Source organism: Scyliorhinus torazame, chromosome 2, assembly GCF_047496885.1.
Source record: "Scyliorhinus torazame isolate Kashiwa2021f chromosome 2, sScyTor2.1, whole genome shotgun sequence".
NCBI lineage: Eukaryota > Metazoa > Chordata > Chondrichthyes > Carcharhiniformes > Scyliorhinidae > Scyliorhinus > Scyliorhinus torazame.
In genome coordinates, this window is record NC_092708.1 from 118,377,328 (window position 1) to 118,392,816 (window position 15,489).

Consider the following 15,489-nt stretch of genomic DNA (forward strand, 5'->3'; position numbering starts at 1 on the left):
TATTCTCATATTCCCAAACATCAACATCCTGCAATATTGACCAGAAATTCAATTGGACATCTACCGAAGTGCTACATCATGATAGCAAGTCAGAGACTAGTATTCTGAGACAAATAGCCCACCTACTGATTGTCCAGAACTTCACCACCGCCTTCAAGGCTCAAAGCACGAGTATCATGGATTTCTTTCTATTTGCCTGGATGGATGCAGCTGCAACAACACTGGAGAAGCTCAACTCCATTTTGGACAAAGTATCTTGAGCATTAGTCTATCCACCCACCAGCTCCCTGTTGCTACAACAACTACATGATGCACAGCAGCAATTTACCAAGGCTTCTTTGCCAGTAAGTCCCAAACCTATGACCTCAACCAACCAGAAACTCAAGGAAACAGATGCATGGGAACACCATCCCTTCTCCAAGTTACCCATAAAGTTACACGCATGAAATGAAATCAAGTGTACAGCATTTCAACTTAACTGGTCTATTCTAGCTTTATGATCAATGTGAGCCTCCTCCCACCCTACTTTAACCATATAAGCATACTCTTTTTATTCCTCTCCCCCTCATGCTTATAAAGGGTCCTGGTTAAATGAACGTATGCTTTGTCCCAGCTGTTTTTTGTGGTACTACGTTTCATATGCTTACTCGTCTTTGGGTACAGAGTTTCTTCTGAATTCCCTGTTGGATTTGATGGTGATTATGTTATGCCTCTGGTTTTGCACTAGCCGCAAGTGGGAACAGCAGTGAGCATTTATATAGGGCCTTTAACATAGTAAAATGGCCCCAGGCTCTTCACTGAGCATTCTCAAATATTAGGCACTGGGACATACAACGCAACATTATGGCACAGAGGTAAGTTTTAAGGAGTGCCTTAAGGGGAAGAGAGGTAGAGAGGCACATAGGTTTAGGGAAGGAGTTCCAGGGGGTTCCCAAACTGTGGGTTGCACTCCCAGGTGAGGTCGCAGACTGATAATAGAGGTCGCAAGCTCTGAGGCACTTTGAGGTAATGGCTATGGCAGCTGAGGAGTGGCGATTCAGGCAGTACAGTCCTGTGATTGAGTTTGAGATACCAGGACATGTGCGTGCAATTTTATTTTGCTAGCTGGTGGTTCGTGTGAATGAGGTTTGAGGGCCCATCACTGCCCCCCAGAGCATTCAAAAAGGTTTGTAAGACATCTGCCCAACCTCTTCAGGGACTTTTGCTGCCCCTCACAACTATGTTAAAGTCACTGTATATACATTGAGGAAAGGATTATTCTAAAGCCAGCCTTTTCCTTACTCCACATTTATTCTCAAGACTACAGTGTAAAGTCACAGATTTCTCTTGTTTTCTGTCAACACCTGGTGTATACTAGTTTTTATACACTGGCAATCATTCCCACATATTTCTCCAGTTGGTGGCAGATGCTCTCAATTTACAAACTTAAAGCATGCAGGCCATTACAACATGATTCCAACATTAACAAACTAGACCCCACAAACGCTCTGCTCGCACAACTCTTACCCATCCTTGTCTCTGGGATCATGCCAAGTTTCAAGCGTTAAAATGAGACCACAATGTGAAAATGTTCGGGAGGCACTGGGTTAGAGCTCAGGCAGTTGAAGACACAATTGTCAATGACATTAGCTGTCCGCCAGTCCTTTGTCACTATTTTCCCTTTTCAAAGGAATGTTTTACATATATGTATAATGTTTCTACTCTATCTTCTCCAACTCCTTTTAATATGCATGGATGTAATCCATCTGAAGCAGATAGTTTTATTTCTTCGAAGTTTGATTAGTTTATCGGTTATCGCCCCCTTTCTATCTTCAACTTCTATCTTTTTCAAGCTCCCTTCTAATATCATGTCCTCTTGTTGGTTGCTCTGGTAAATACTGAGGGAAAGTAGCTATTTAATATTTCTATGATTTTGCTGTCATTACATGCAAGTTTATCTTATGCATTCTTTTGCTTCCCTATTTTTCTTGTTATTTATGTATTTGTAGAATACTTTCTTCTTTCACATTCCTCAATCTAGTTTTATTTTTTATTTATTTTGCCTTATTTCCTTGCCTTCTTTCATGGCTGCTTCATATTTATTTTGCTACCTTCTTTATTGGTTATATACTTAGTGTATGCTTTTTCCCCCCATTAGTTTCAATTGTACCTTGCTTCCCCAGTGACAAGGATATTCCATGCAATTTTGAAGTGTAGTTGTGATTGTTTAACAATCTTTAGGTTAAAATACATTGTCCTTACAACGGTAATGTAAACAATAAAGTCCAGTTATAATCAGAGGATAATAGTAGGCCATGCAATCCCTCACATTTGTGTCAGTTCTTTGAAAGATTCCAATTTGATCCCATATCCCAGATTTTGCCATAACCTTGCAAATAAGTCCTCTTAATTACTTGCGCATTCCTATGGGATCTGACTCCACCACCCTTCTGGGCAGTGTGTTCCAGATCTAACAGCCCTCGTGTGAAGAAATGTCTCTTCCTTTCCCTTCTAGTTTTCACCAATTAATTTAAATCTGATCTGTGGTTACTACTCATTTGCCAAACTCAAAGCCACTCATAATTTTGAAATCCTTTCTTGGGTCACGCTTTAACCTTCTCTGCTGTAAGTAGAAAACTCTCAGCTTCCCGAATCTCTCCACATAACTGGAATCCTGAATACCTGGCATCATCCTGGTGAACCTCCTCTGGACCCTCTCCTAAAATGTGGTGCCCGGAATTATACACCATATTCCAAGAGACGGAACCAGTGTAATTCAAAGGTTTAGCATGGCAATCATTGCTCCATTAACAAAACATCCCATCTGTTCTCTTAACCACCATATCAACTTCATCATAGTTGGAACCACCAGCCATCGTCAAGGATTTGTAAACATGCACCCTCAGACTGTTCTGACCTTGCACTCTGCTGATAATAGTGGGCGACACGGTAGCACATTGGTTAGCATTGTTGCTTCACAGCGCCAGGGTTCCAGGTTCGATTCCCGGCTTGGGTCATTGTCTGTGCAGAGTTTGCACATTCTCCCAGTGTCTGCATGGGTTTCCTCCGAGTGCTCCGGTTTCCTCCCACATGTCCCAAAAGCCGTGCTGTTGGGTAGTTTTGACATTCTGAATTCTTCCTATTTGTACCCGAACAGGCGCCGGAATGTGGCAACCAGGGGCATTTCACAGTAACTTCTTGCAGTGTTAATGTAAGCCAACTTGTGACAATAAAGATTATTATTATGCGGAGAGGCTGAATAGACTCAGACTGTTTTCATTAGAATGACGGAGGTTGAGGGATGACCTGATGGAGGTCTACAAGATTATGAGAGGCATGGAGAGGGTGGATGGGCAGGCACTGTTTCCCAGGCTGGAGAAGTCAGTCATTAGGGGGCATAGGTTTAAGGTCCGTGGGGCAAAGTTTAGAGGAGGTGTGCGAGGCAGGTTTTTTTACACGGAGGGTGGTGAGTGCCTGTAACGTGCTGCCAGGGGAGATTCTAGAAGCAGATACATTATCATAGATTATCATAGAATTTACAATGCAGAAGGAGGCCATTCGGCCCATCGAGTCTGCAACGGCTCCCGGAAAGAGCACCCTACCCAAGGTCAACACCTCCACCCTATCCCCATAACCCAGTAACCCCACCCAACACTAAGGGCTATTTTGAACACTAAGGGCAATTAACGGAGGGAGGGAAGGGAGAGAGGGAGAAAAAGAGGGAGGGAGGGAGGGAGAAAAAGAGGGAGGGAGGGAATTTTCCTGTCTTATGGATGCTATAACGGAGTTCAAAAGGCATCTCGACAAACACAGGGATAGGATGGGTATAGAGGGATACGGCACTAGGAAGTGTTGAGGGTTTTGGCCGAGTGGTATGACCAGTACAGGCCTGGAGGGCCGAAGGGCCTGTTCCTGGGCTGTATTGTTCTTTGTTAAAAGTTTGGGAATTTAAAAATATATATTGTTCTTGAGGGATATGCGTCAGTGCAAAGTCAGCAGAATTTCCCGCTTTAGAGATTATTGTTAGGCACATTATTGAACGTGTGGGTGTTGTGGTGGAGATGCTGCTACAATGTTGGTGGGTAGGGAATTCTGGGAAAATGATTATGCGTCAGTGAACAATATATTTCTAAGGTGGGATGGTATGTGATTTGAAGAGGGGACTGGAGGTGATGGCATTTCCATGCAGCCCTTTTCCTTCATGGTGGAGCTCAAGAGTTGGGAGCTGTTTTAAACCTTAGCCAAGATGCATGGCTCTCAAAGCTTAACATAAGGATTAACTGAACTACAATAATAATAAGCCTGTCTCAACCCTATCATCACTCAAATAGTTGTTTTTCTTTTTCATATTACTCAGCTTATTTCAAAGTTCCCAGTCCAGTGCAGAAAGTAGGATGAATCTTTCCATGACCCCATGTGACTTGAAATCTATTTTATGAAGCTATGTTCCAGTACCAGTTGATACACCTTTGCTTTAAGTTGGTACTGCAGCTGTTACTATCTGGCTGGTGAAATTGAACAATATTCTGCTTTTGGGGGTATTGAGTCACTTTTGGGTGAATGAATTTCCGTGCCCGATCATCCCAAAGTATGACAGTTATCAAATTGAAAGTTGATGACTTCTAAGACTTCCAACTGTGTAGGGCATCTAATGCCTATTTCCCACAGGTGCCTAGCAAACACAGGTTCAGGTCCTAATACCTGTTAGAGGGCTGTGATTGTAATTAGCCAGAAAATAGATGGCACTTATTCCATACATGCTTTGTGCAGTTATTCTGCTTAACGGCATAATCAGTAGTCCAAAGATGTACTTCTACTACTGTCACAAATCCTATTGCCATTGTCTATCTGTACTTAATGTCTCCAAGACTTACCTTTATCACAGGCTCTGAGTTGGAGCCAGCCAAAATTCCTAACGATCCAATTGGTGAGCTGTCTAAAACAGAATGTCTAATTGACATTCCCCATCAAATGTCTCTGGTGTGCTTTGTGATTTTTTTTCCTGTCTTACGGATGCTATATAAATGCAAGTTTTTGTTATTGTTGAACGCTCAATGAGATGTTTACTACAAACTGTCATTTTGCCGAGGCTTCAGGGCAGCATGGTAGCGCAGTGGTTAGCACAGTTGCTTCACAGCTCCAGGTTCCCAGATTCGATTCCCGGCTTGGGCCACTGTCTGTGCGGAGTCTGCACGTTCTCCCCGTGTGTGCGTGAGTTGCCTCCGGGTGCTCCGGTTTCCTCCCACAGTCCAAAGGTGCGCAGGTTAGGTGGATTGGCCATGATAAATTGTCCTTAGTGTCCAAAACGTTACGTGCGGTTACTGAGTTACGGGGATAGAGTGCAGGCGTGGTCTTAAGTGGGGTGCTCTTTCCAAGGGCCGGTGCACTGTACTGTAAATTCTATGAAAAATTCTATGTAAGCAAGGAAAAGGGTGAAAATAGTTCTTCCTGAAAGGTTTGTTGAGGAGATATTTTGGATCTTGCCATAAAACATGAGGTTGAACCCATAAAATCATACAGTGCAAAAAGAGGCCATTTGGCTCATAGAAACTGCACCAACCCTCCGAAAGAGTTCCACCCAGGCTCACTCCCCCACCCTTGCCCTGTAACTCCACGCATTGATCATGACACTAAGCAGCAATTTAGCATGGCCAATCCAACTAACCTGCACATCTTTAGTTCTCATTTGTCTGAACAAAGGGAATTTTCTCTTGTATTCATTTTTATGTATATTCGGCATTTTTGTTCAGTCATTTACATAATTCTGTTTTTTGCAGCAAAGCTGGAATCAGTGAAATTTTTGATGGTCATCAAGGACCAATCACAGGTATCCATTATCACACTGCAGCTGGACCAGCTGACTTCTCTCATCTTTTTATCACCTCATCCTTTGACTGGACAGTCAAACTATGGACAACTAAGGTATACTGGCTAAATGATATTTACTGTATTGCAATGTGCATCTTCACAACGATATTCAATTTGCAGAACTTTATATTTGCACATGGTGGTGCTAGGGAAAAAATGCATACATTTCATATTAGCTGTCAACATTTTTTTTAGAATCTTAGAATCCCTACAGTGCAGACGGAGGTCATTTGGCCCAGTGAATCTGCATCGATCCTCCGAAAGAGCACCCTACCTAGGCCCCCACCTAATCTTTGGACACTAAGGGTCAATTTAGCATGGCCAATCCACCTAACCTGCATATCTTTGGACTGTAGGAGGAAACCCATGCAGACACTGGGAGAATATGCAACCTCCACACAAACAGTAACCCATTGAACCTGGGACCCTGGCACTGTGTCATCTGACGTGCCAATCTTTAAGTTCAACTAACCTATCCATCTGCTTAACTTTCATGCGTTTGGTTATTAGCTATGCCTATAACTTCAGAAGTGTGTCTTGAAATGAGGGGTGTGTTGGGATGGGGAGATGACTTCGAGACAAGGTACAGGTGAGTAGAGGTATGACAAACTATTTGAAGTTGTTGATGTGATCTGATAGGCCTGCATTGCTAGGTGGTTAGCCTGGATTAATGTTAATGTTTGATCGAGATTAAATACATGTGACACACACTGATCTAACATTACAGGTTCACAACAATATTACAAAGATTGACTTAGATGCACTGCGAAAAGATTATCCCTGCTCTCTAAATTTCACATTTAAGCCTCAATCAATCTTCCCGTATAACTTAACTGCCTTACTTTTCAAATCATTCTTTGCTGGTTTCTTCTGTACTCCAATTCATACACTCTGTTAAGGCATAGTGATCCAAAGTTAACCTTTGTAAGCTGAGGAAAGTATTGTAAAATTTAACACAATCCGCAAAGAGTGCACTCCACTTTCTAGCCATGTCTATATACCTAACGTTCCTGGGTGTTTTACATATTATCTAGTCATTGAAAGAGGCAAATCCGTTATTACACCGTAATTATGTTTTATTCCTTGTTTTCCTATGTCAGGCCACGTTTCTTGCAATTTATACATTACATTTGCTAGTCCAAAAATGTGCAGGTTAGATGGATTGGCCATGCTAAATTGCCTCTTAGGGTGGGGTTCCAAGAATAGGACAGGGATTGGGCCTAGGAAATGTGATCGTTCCAAGTGTCAATGTAGACTTGATGGGCTGAATGACTTCCTTCTGCACTGTAGGGATTCTATGACATTGGGTCTCATTGAGACATGCCTGCCCACCTGAAAACTATAGTTCCTTCTACAAATGTAACTGTATTAAATGCAACAAAAAACAGAAAATACAGGACAATCTCAGCAGGTTTGACAGTATCTGTGGAGAGAAAAGGGAGCTAATGTTTTGAGTCTGGATAACACTTTGTCTGAACTAGAGGAAACTGGAAAAAGAATCAGATTTATACTGTGATGGGTTGGGGTGCGTGGAGCGGTGGGGCTGGTTAGGCCAGCAATAGGAGGCCTCCAAATAGTTCTAGGGATGTAGAGGAAAGGATGGCGAGGATGATCCTGGATAAGAGCGAAAGTAACAGGGTAGTTATTATGGGAGACTTTAACTTTCCAAATATTGACTGGAAAAGATATAGTTCGAGTACATTAGATGGGTCATTTTTTGTACAGTGTGTGCAGGAGGGTTTCCTGACACAATATGTTGACAGGCTAACAAGAGGCGAGGCCACGTTGGATTTGGTTTTGGGTAATGAACCAGGCCAGGTGTTGGATTTGGAGGTAGGAGAGCACTTTGGGGACAGTGACCACAATTCGGTGACGTTTACGTTAATGGTGGAAAGGGATAAGTATACCTCGCAGGGCAAGAGTTATAGCTGGGGGAAGGGCAATTATGATGCCATTAGACGTGACTTGGGGGGGATAAGGTGGAGAAGTAGGCTGCAAGAGTTGGGCACACTGGATAAGTGGAGCTTGTTCAAGGATCAGCTACTGCGTGTTCTTGATAAGTATGTACCGGTCAGGCAGGGAGGAAGGCGTCGAGCGAGGGAACCGTGGTTTACCAAAGAAGTGGAATCTCTTGTTAAGAGGAAGAAGGAAGCCTATGTGAAGATGAGGTGTGAAGTTTCAGTTGAGGCGATGGATAGTTACAAGGTAGCGAGGAAGGATCTAAGGAGAGAGCTAAGACGAGCAAGGAGGTGGCATGAGAAGTATTTGGCAGGTAGGATCAAGGAAAACCCAAAAGCTTTCTATAGGTATGTCAGGAATAAGCGAATGACTAGGGAAAGAGTAGGACCAGTCAAGGACAGGGATGGGAAGTTGTGTGTGGAGTCTGAAGAGATAGGCGAGATACTAAATGAATATTTTTCGTCAGTATTCACTCAGGAAAAAGATAATGTTGTGGAGGAGAATGCTGAGCCCCAGGCTAATAGAATAGATGGCATTGAGGTACGTAGGGAAGAGGTGTTGGCAATTCTGGACAGGCTGAAAATAGATAAGTCCCCGGGTCCTGATGGGATTTATCCTAGGATTCTCTGGGAGGCCAGGGAAGAGATTGCTGGACCTTTGGCGTTGATTTTTATGTCATCATTGGCTACAGGAATAGTGCCAGAGGACTGGAGGATAGCAAATGTGGTCCCTTTGTTCAAAAAGGGGAGCAGAGACAACCCGGCAACTATAGACCGGTGAGCCTCACGTCTGTAGTGGGTAAAGTCTTGGAGGGGATTATAAGAGACAAGATTTATAATCATCTAGATAGGAATAATATGATCAGGGATAGTCAGCATGGCTTTGTAAAGGGTAGGTCATGCCTCACAAACCTTATCGAGTTCTTTGAGAAGGTGACTGAACAGGTAGACGAGGGTAGAGCAGTTGATGTGGTGTATATGGATTTCAGCAAAGCGTTTGATAAGGTTCCCCACGGTAGGCTATTGCAGAAAATACGGAGGCTGGGGATTGAGGGTGATTTAGAGATGTGGATCAGAAATTGGCTAGCTGAAAGAAGACAGAGGGTGGTGGTTGATGGGAAATGTTCAGAATGGAGTTTAGTTACAAGTGGAGTACCACAAGGATCTGTTCTGGGGCCGTTGCTGTTTGTCATTTTTATCAATGACCTAGAGGAAGGCGCAGAAGGGTGGGTGAGTAAATTTGCAGACGATACTAAAGTCGGTGGTGTTGTCGATAGTGTGGAAGGATGTAGCAGGTTACAGAGGGATATAGATAAGCTGCAGAGCTGGGCTGAGAGGTGGCAAATGGAGTTTAATGTAGAGAAGTGTGAGGTGATTCACTTTGGAAGGAATAACAGGAATGCGGAATATTTGGCTAATGGTAAAGTTCTTGGAAGTGTGGATGAGCAGAGGGATCTAGGTGTCCATGTACATAGATCCCTGAAAGTTGCCACCCAGGTTGATAGGGTTGTGAAGAAGGCCTATGGAGTGTTGGCCTTTATTGGTAGAGGGATTGAGTTCCGGAGTCAGGTCATGTTGCAGCTGTACAGAACTCTGGTACGGCCGCATTTGGAGTATTGCGTACAGTTCTGGTCACCGCATTATAGGAAGGACGTGGAGGCTTTGGAGCGGGTGCAGAGGAGATTTACCAGGATGTTGCCTGGTATGGAGGGAAAATCTTATGAGGAAAGGCTGATGGACTTGAGGTTGTTTTCGTTGGAGAGAAGAAGGTTAAGAGGAGACTTAATAGAGGCATACAAAATGATCAGGGGGTTGGATAGGGTGGACAGTGAGAGCCTTCTCCCGCGGATGTAAATGGCTGGCACGAGGGGACATAGCTTTAAACTGAGGGGTAATAGATATAGGACAGAGGTCAGAGGTAGGTTCTTTACGCAGAGTAGTGAGGCCGTGGAATACCCTACCTGCTACAGTAGTGAACTCGCCAACATTGAGGGCATTTAAACGTTTATTGGATAAACATAGTGATGATAATGGCATAGTGTAGGTTAGATGGCTTTTGTTTCGGTGCAACATCGTGGGCCGAAGGGCCTGTACTGCGCTGTATCGTTCTATGTTCTAATAGGTGGAGATAGCCAATGATGTCGAGGACAGAAGACAAAAGGAATGTAAATGGGGTGATTAAGGCTAAGAAGGGTGCTGATAGTGTCACTTATAAAGAGATTAGAATGTGTGAATGGTTGAACAAAGTTGTACAGTGTGTCAAAGGGCAACTAGGACTAGTTGGCCCAAGTGGAGTGGGGTGGTGGTGGGGGGGGGAAGACAATGGTGAGGGAAATACAGAGCAATGGAAGAAATGAAAATAAATTGATCGAAATAAAAATGGGGTAAACGTGGTGGAGAGAGTTCACATTCTTAAGTTGTTGAACTCGTCCGGAAGGCTGTAACGTGTCTAATCCGAAGATAAGGTGCTGTTCCTCCAGTTTGCGCTAGGCTTCACGGAACATTGCAGCAGGCCAAGGACGGACATGTGGACGTATTGAATGCAGATCATTTTTATCTGTATCGCTGGATGAAAAATATATGATCATCTGCAAGCAGCCTGCTTTACATCTTTCCTGATTTTCGATCAAAAGAAAAGATTAGATGTGTAAAACAGACTGCCAATATTTGTCATCCGGCAATAAATGCTAACGTCCTATGTATGACAAAACCATGGATTGTATATAATTTGATTCATGGATCTGTTTTATATAAAATAAGCAATCCTTAAGTTATATAATTATTCTATTTCAGAATAACAAGCCACTGTACTCCTTTGAAGATAATTCCGATTATGTTTATGATGTCATGTGGTCTCCGACCCATCCTGCCCTATTTGCTTGTGTTGACGGAATGGGAAGACTTGATTTGTGGAATCTCAACAATGACACAGAAGTAAGCAGAATTAGGTGGAAGTTAGTACTTAGTAGTATGTGACAGAAGTACTGTTGTTAGGACAGTAATATAAAAGTAGTTCCAGTATCGCAAACTTCAGAGAAAATGAGTACTCTGAAATAAAAGTTATTTTTCAATGTAACTTGCTTGTGAAATTTCCGAAACCCTTGACTAATATTTCAAACTGGTTTTTCTAAATTCCTTATTTAGGTGCCGACTGCAAGCATTACTGTTGACAGTAATCCTGCACTGAATCGTGTGAAATGGACTCAAACTGGAAGAGAAATAGCTGTAGGTGACTCTGAAGGGCAGATATTGATTTATGATGTAGGAGAGGTGAGTTCATTCATTCTGTTACTTTGTACATGTAGGGCAGCAACATAGAATAGATTGGGTATTGGCACAAAACTACAACTTTTCTAGCACTGCAGATATGAGGCTCTGCCCTTGCCAGCACAATCTGTCCAGTAAAGGTAGCTAATGTTTCGAGTCTGGATGATTCTTTGTCAAGGCACATTTCCAGCAATAGGTTTTTGTCCAGGTTCAAAATGAAGACTTCAAGATTCCTGCAAGATCTGAACGGTAGCACAGTGATTAGCACTGTTGCTTCACAGCGTCAGGGTCCCAGGTTTGATTCCCGGCTTGGGTCATTATCTGTGCGGAATCTACACATTCTCCCCGTGTCTGCTTCCGGGTGCTCCGGTTTCTTCCCACAAGTCTTGAAAGATGTGCTTGTTAGATGAATTGAACATTCTGAATTCTCCCAGCGTACCCGAACTGGCGCCAGAGTGTGGCGACTAGGGGATTTTCACAGTAACTTCATTGCAGTGTTAATGAAAGCTTACTTCTGACAATAATAAAGATTATTATTATTTGGTTTTCTCCTCCATGATATATTCTGTAGACACAATTATCTATGCTTCACTCAGCATCACCCTTTTCCTCTATGATCTTCTCACTGTCTGAAATTGCAAATAAATCATAATCTCCTACAGTAGAATATTGCTTTGGCTCCCACCAACAGTTCTGCGTGCTTGCTGAGATTAAACCAGAGTGCACACAAATTTGGTTTTCTGCTCAATTCAACGCTGAGTTTCAAACCCATATCTTATCCACGACCGAAGTTGTTTGTTCTAATGGTCACCAACATGAAAAGTTAGCTGTTTCTCACTGTACAAATGCTGCCATTGCCAGCACTTCCTGGGTGGAGATTCCCCCCCCCTCCCGAGGGATGTTTCTCAGTGGCGGGTGGTGGCCCGCTGTTGGCGGGGTCTTCTGGTCATGCTGCTGTCAATGGGAGTTCCAATTGAATCCACCTCTCACCGCCAGGACACCCACGGTGGGGATTCTCCGTTGGCAGCACAGGAAGATCCCATTCACGAGAACGGCTGGAAAACTCTCCCCGTTTTTATTTCAAACTTCCAGCAACTGCATTATGTTCCTCTTATACTTCTAAATAGGCAACCTCCACTATTTTGGCCCACTGCTGCTTCCCCCTTTACCACTAATTTAGCTTTTTCAGTGTTCTTCTTGTATACCTCTACCTTCCATAAATTGCAAATGATTCAAAACGCCACCTTCTATATCTTATCCCATGCTAAATCCCACTTGCCCATGATCTTTATTCTTGCTGATCTACAATCTCCCTTCCTTAACACACCAAATTTAAAATCTTTATCTACCAATTATTTCATGGCCACTCTACTCTGCAACCTTTTTGCAGCATTATGTCCCTTCTGCATCCTCATCCCTCCACTCCATTTTCATTGTGAACTTTCAGCTGTCTCCTTTGGAGTTGCCTCCATTTTTCTACTTTCCTTCATGCTCACTTTAAATATCCTTCTCAATACATTTTTTTTGACCAAGCTTTCCCAATTGTCCCAAAAAGTCTCAATGTCACTTTCCTCTGGAATTCATTTTGGGAACACTGTTTGCATTAAGGTGCTTCATAAATACAAGTTGTTGAATCAGATAGCGATTAAAATTGGTCCGAGGATGCTTTTGATCGCCTTGGTGAGAAAGTAGATCAGACATTGAGCAATAATGCTTTTTGTATAGTCATGAAAAAGGTTTCAAAAGGAGAAGGAATAGTACCAAAGGGACGGTCAATAATGTTGGGCAGGAAGCAAGAGGGGAAGTTGAGGAATCAGAAAGGGGTTGAGAATATAGGTTTCATGGAGGAAGTTAATTTGGTGTGTTGGGAAATAAATTGCAAAGTGATGGGACTGGGGTTGATTTTCAACCCCAGTCCCAGCTCCTTTGGTGAAGGAGCATAAATGGCCAAATGAATGGACTTGATTATAGACATAAAACAGCCCATGTGCCTCTCAGTGGAGTATCATGTATTTGTGAAGATGTTTAATATCCCATTCTTATTGCAGCGACTTTTCATGACTCGCTTTTTCCTTTCATTAGCGAAACAGTCATAGTCATTATGGCACAGGAGCTACCATTCAGCTCGTGTCGGGGGCCACTGACTAAATCCGGTCAATCTCCACAGCCCTGCAAGCTTGTTTCCCTGCAGTGCCCATCCAACTTCCTTTTAAAATCATTGTTAATGGGAACAGTTTTTCTTTGCCTACCTTATCTTGCTCCACCTTTATCAAATCTCTCTTCAATCTCCTTTGCTACGAGGAGAATCCCATCTTTTCCAACCTAAGCTTGTAGCTAAAATTCTCATCCCTGGAGATATTCTGGTAAAGTACCCTTTGAAACCTCACTTCCTGGACACTACTCTAGATGTGGCCTAACCAGAGCTTTATGAACGCTCCATATTATTTCCCTGCTTTTGTCCTCTGCCTCGATTTATAAAACCCAAGTTAATTTAAAAAATATCTTTGTCACAAGTAGGCTTACATTAACACTGCAATGAAGTTACTGTGAAAATCCCCTAGTCGCCACATTCCGGCACCTGTTCGGCTACACAGCGGGAGAATTCAGAATGTCCAAATTACCCAATAGCACGCAGACACTGGGAGAATGCGCAAACTCCGCACGGACAGTGACCCAAGCTGGGAATCGAACCTGGGACCCTGGCATTGTGAAGCCATAGTGCTAACCGCTATGCTACGTGCTTTGCTAGGTCCTCTGTTCTGCCTTCAGGGATCTGTTCATGCATGCTTTTCAGAACACTGCCATTGAGTTAATATTCCCTCCCTATCTTTATAAAGCATCTATAGTGCAATGAAATGTCCCAACATGCTTCACAGGAGCATTATAAAACAAAATATGACATGAGTCACATAATGTCAAAGAAGTAGGTTTTGAGGGATGTTTTAAAGGGGGAAACAGGTATAGGGAGGATATTTAAGGGAGGATATACTGGGAGCCAATGTCAGTCAGTGAACTCGGGGATGATGAGAGAATGGGATTTGTTCTAAGTTAAGACAAGGCAGGAGAATTTTAAATGGCCTCGAGTTTACAGGGAGTAGAAGGTGAGACACCAGCAAAGAGTGTATTAGAATAGTCAGCCTAGAGATAAGGCATGAATGGTTTCAGCACTGCACACTTTTCTCTTTACGTTCCATGTTAGTCTAAGTTCTGTTCCTGTCAATTGGTGGTATCATCACTGTCATTGGTATATATTTGGAAATTTTGCCAAAAACAGGTTCCATTTGGCATAATTCTTTGCTAATTTCTTTTAACAGCAAATAGCAGTTCCTCGAAATGATGAATGGACACGATTCGCTCATACATTGGCAGAAATAAATGCAAACAGAGCTGATGCAGAAGAGGAACTTGCAGCATAATAGATGAGTTCAAGGCATGATCTGGCTGTAGAGTAGCTTATTATATGTTTTCCAAATTAGGTTTGTAATTTTTGTATGTTTTTTCCAAAATATAACTTCCTGTGGTTTTAATGAACCATCTCCCAAAGCTCTGCAACAGAAGACTCAACTGTAGTTATTTTCACACCCACCCCAAACACTCTGCAGGGAATTAAACTTGCACTTTTTGCTGCAACTGCAGTTTCTATTTAGTTTTTACTACATCCTAATAATGGTGATGATTTTAACTACTTTTTAAACAGGAGTGTGTTCCCAAAAGCACTATCTATATATTATATTTGTTTGGACAATTTATAATTCTACATAGGGAAGGTGCAGAATAGGCAGTGTTTATGCCTTCTTGCTTTTGCATACCTTTGTCAAGAGCACTGAAAACAAATGACAATTTGCCTTGTAAAGTATAACTTTGCTCAGGGGTCTAATAAAATAGATACAGTAGAGAGCCCGTTTAGAAGTGACCTCCCAAGGTTGAAGATTTCATAGTTTAGTATTTATTTGGCCAAATTGTTATACCGGCTTGATAATTTATTATAAGCCATCTCTGCCCCTATCAGGTAAATTTGACGTGCACTATATAGTTGAGAACTATATCCAGAAATCACCTACTGTGTTGAATTTCACTGGTCTTGTGACTATGCCTGACATTATGAAAATGAAGAGGAAAACAACATTGTGCTTATTAACTAGCTAAATGCATTAGTCTTTACAAAGTTATGTAACAACTTTAATGCCAGTTTTACATAAATAAAATATACAGGAAAATAAAAGTGTCTGTTGGATGTGTTGTGTTTTACATTGAAGATCTTTTGTGGCATTGAAAAGATATACATGATGACTTGGCAAACTATAGGCCATTTGATTGTAGAGTCCTTTATAAATGTAAGATTTGAGTTTCTTCTTCACCCTTCCTCAAGATCAGAACTTATTTTGGGCTCATTGTAGACAAACATACTAAAATGCAA

General features: G+C 42.3%; 1 protein-coding gene across 2 annotated transcripts in view; it reads left to right on the plus strand.

Moving 5' to 3' along the window:
- LOC140391400 (cytoplasmic dynein 1 intermediate chain 2-like) overlaps nt 1-15,294 on the plus strand; it is a 135,340-nt gene extending 120,046 nt beyond the window's left edge. For both annotated transcript variants that reach the window (XM_072475943.1, XM_072475948.1), the window contains 4 exons: nt 5,757-5,901; nt 10,599-10,739; nt 10,950-11,075; nt 14,387-15,294. In XM_072475943.1, coding sequence (XP_072332044.1) covers nt 5,757-5,901; nt 10,599-10,739; nt 10,950-11,075; nt 14,387-14,488 — 514 coding nt within the window. In that variant the 3' untranslated portion in view covers nt 14,489-15,294. The remainder of the gene's footprint in view (nt 1-5,756; nt 5,902-10,598; nt 10,740-10,949; nt 11,076-14,386) is intronic.
- The last annotated feature ends 195 nt before the right edge of the window (nt 15,295-15,489 follow it).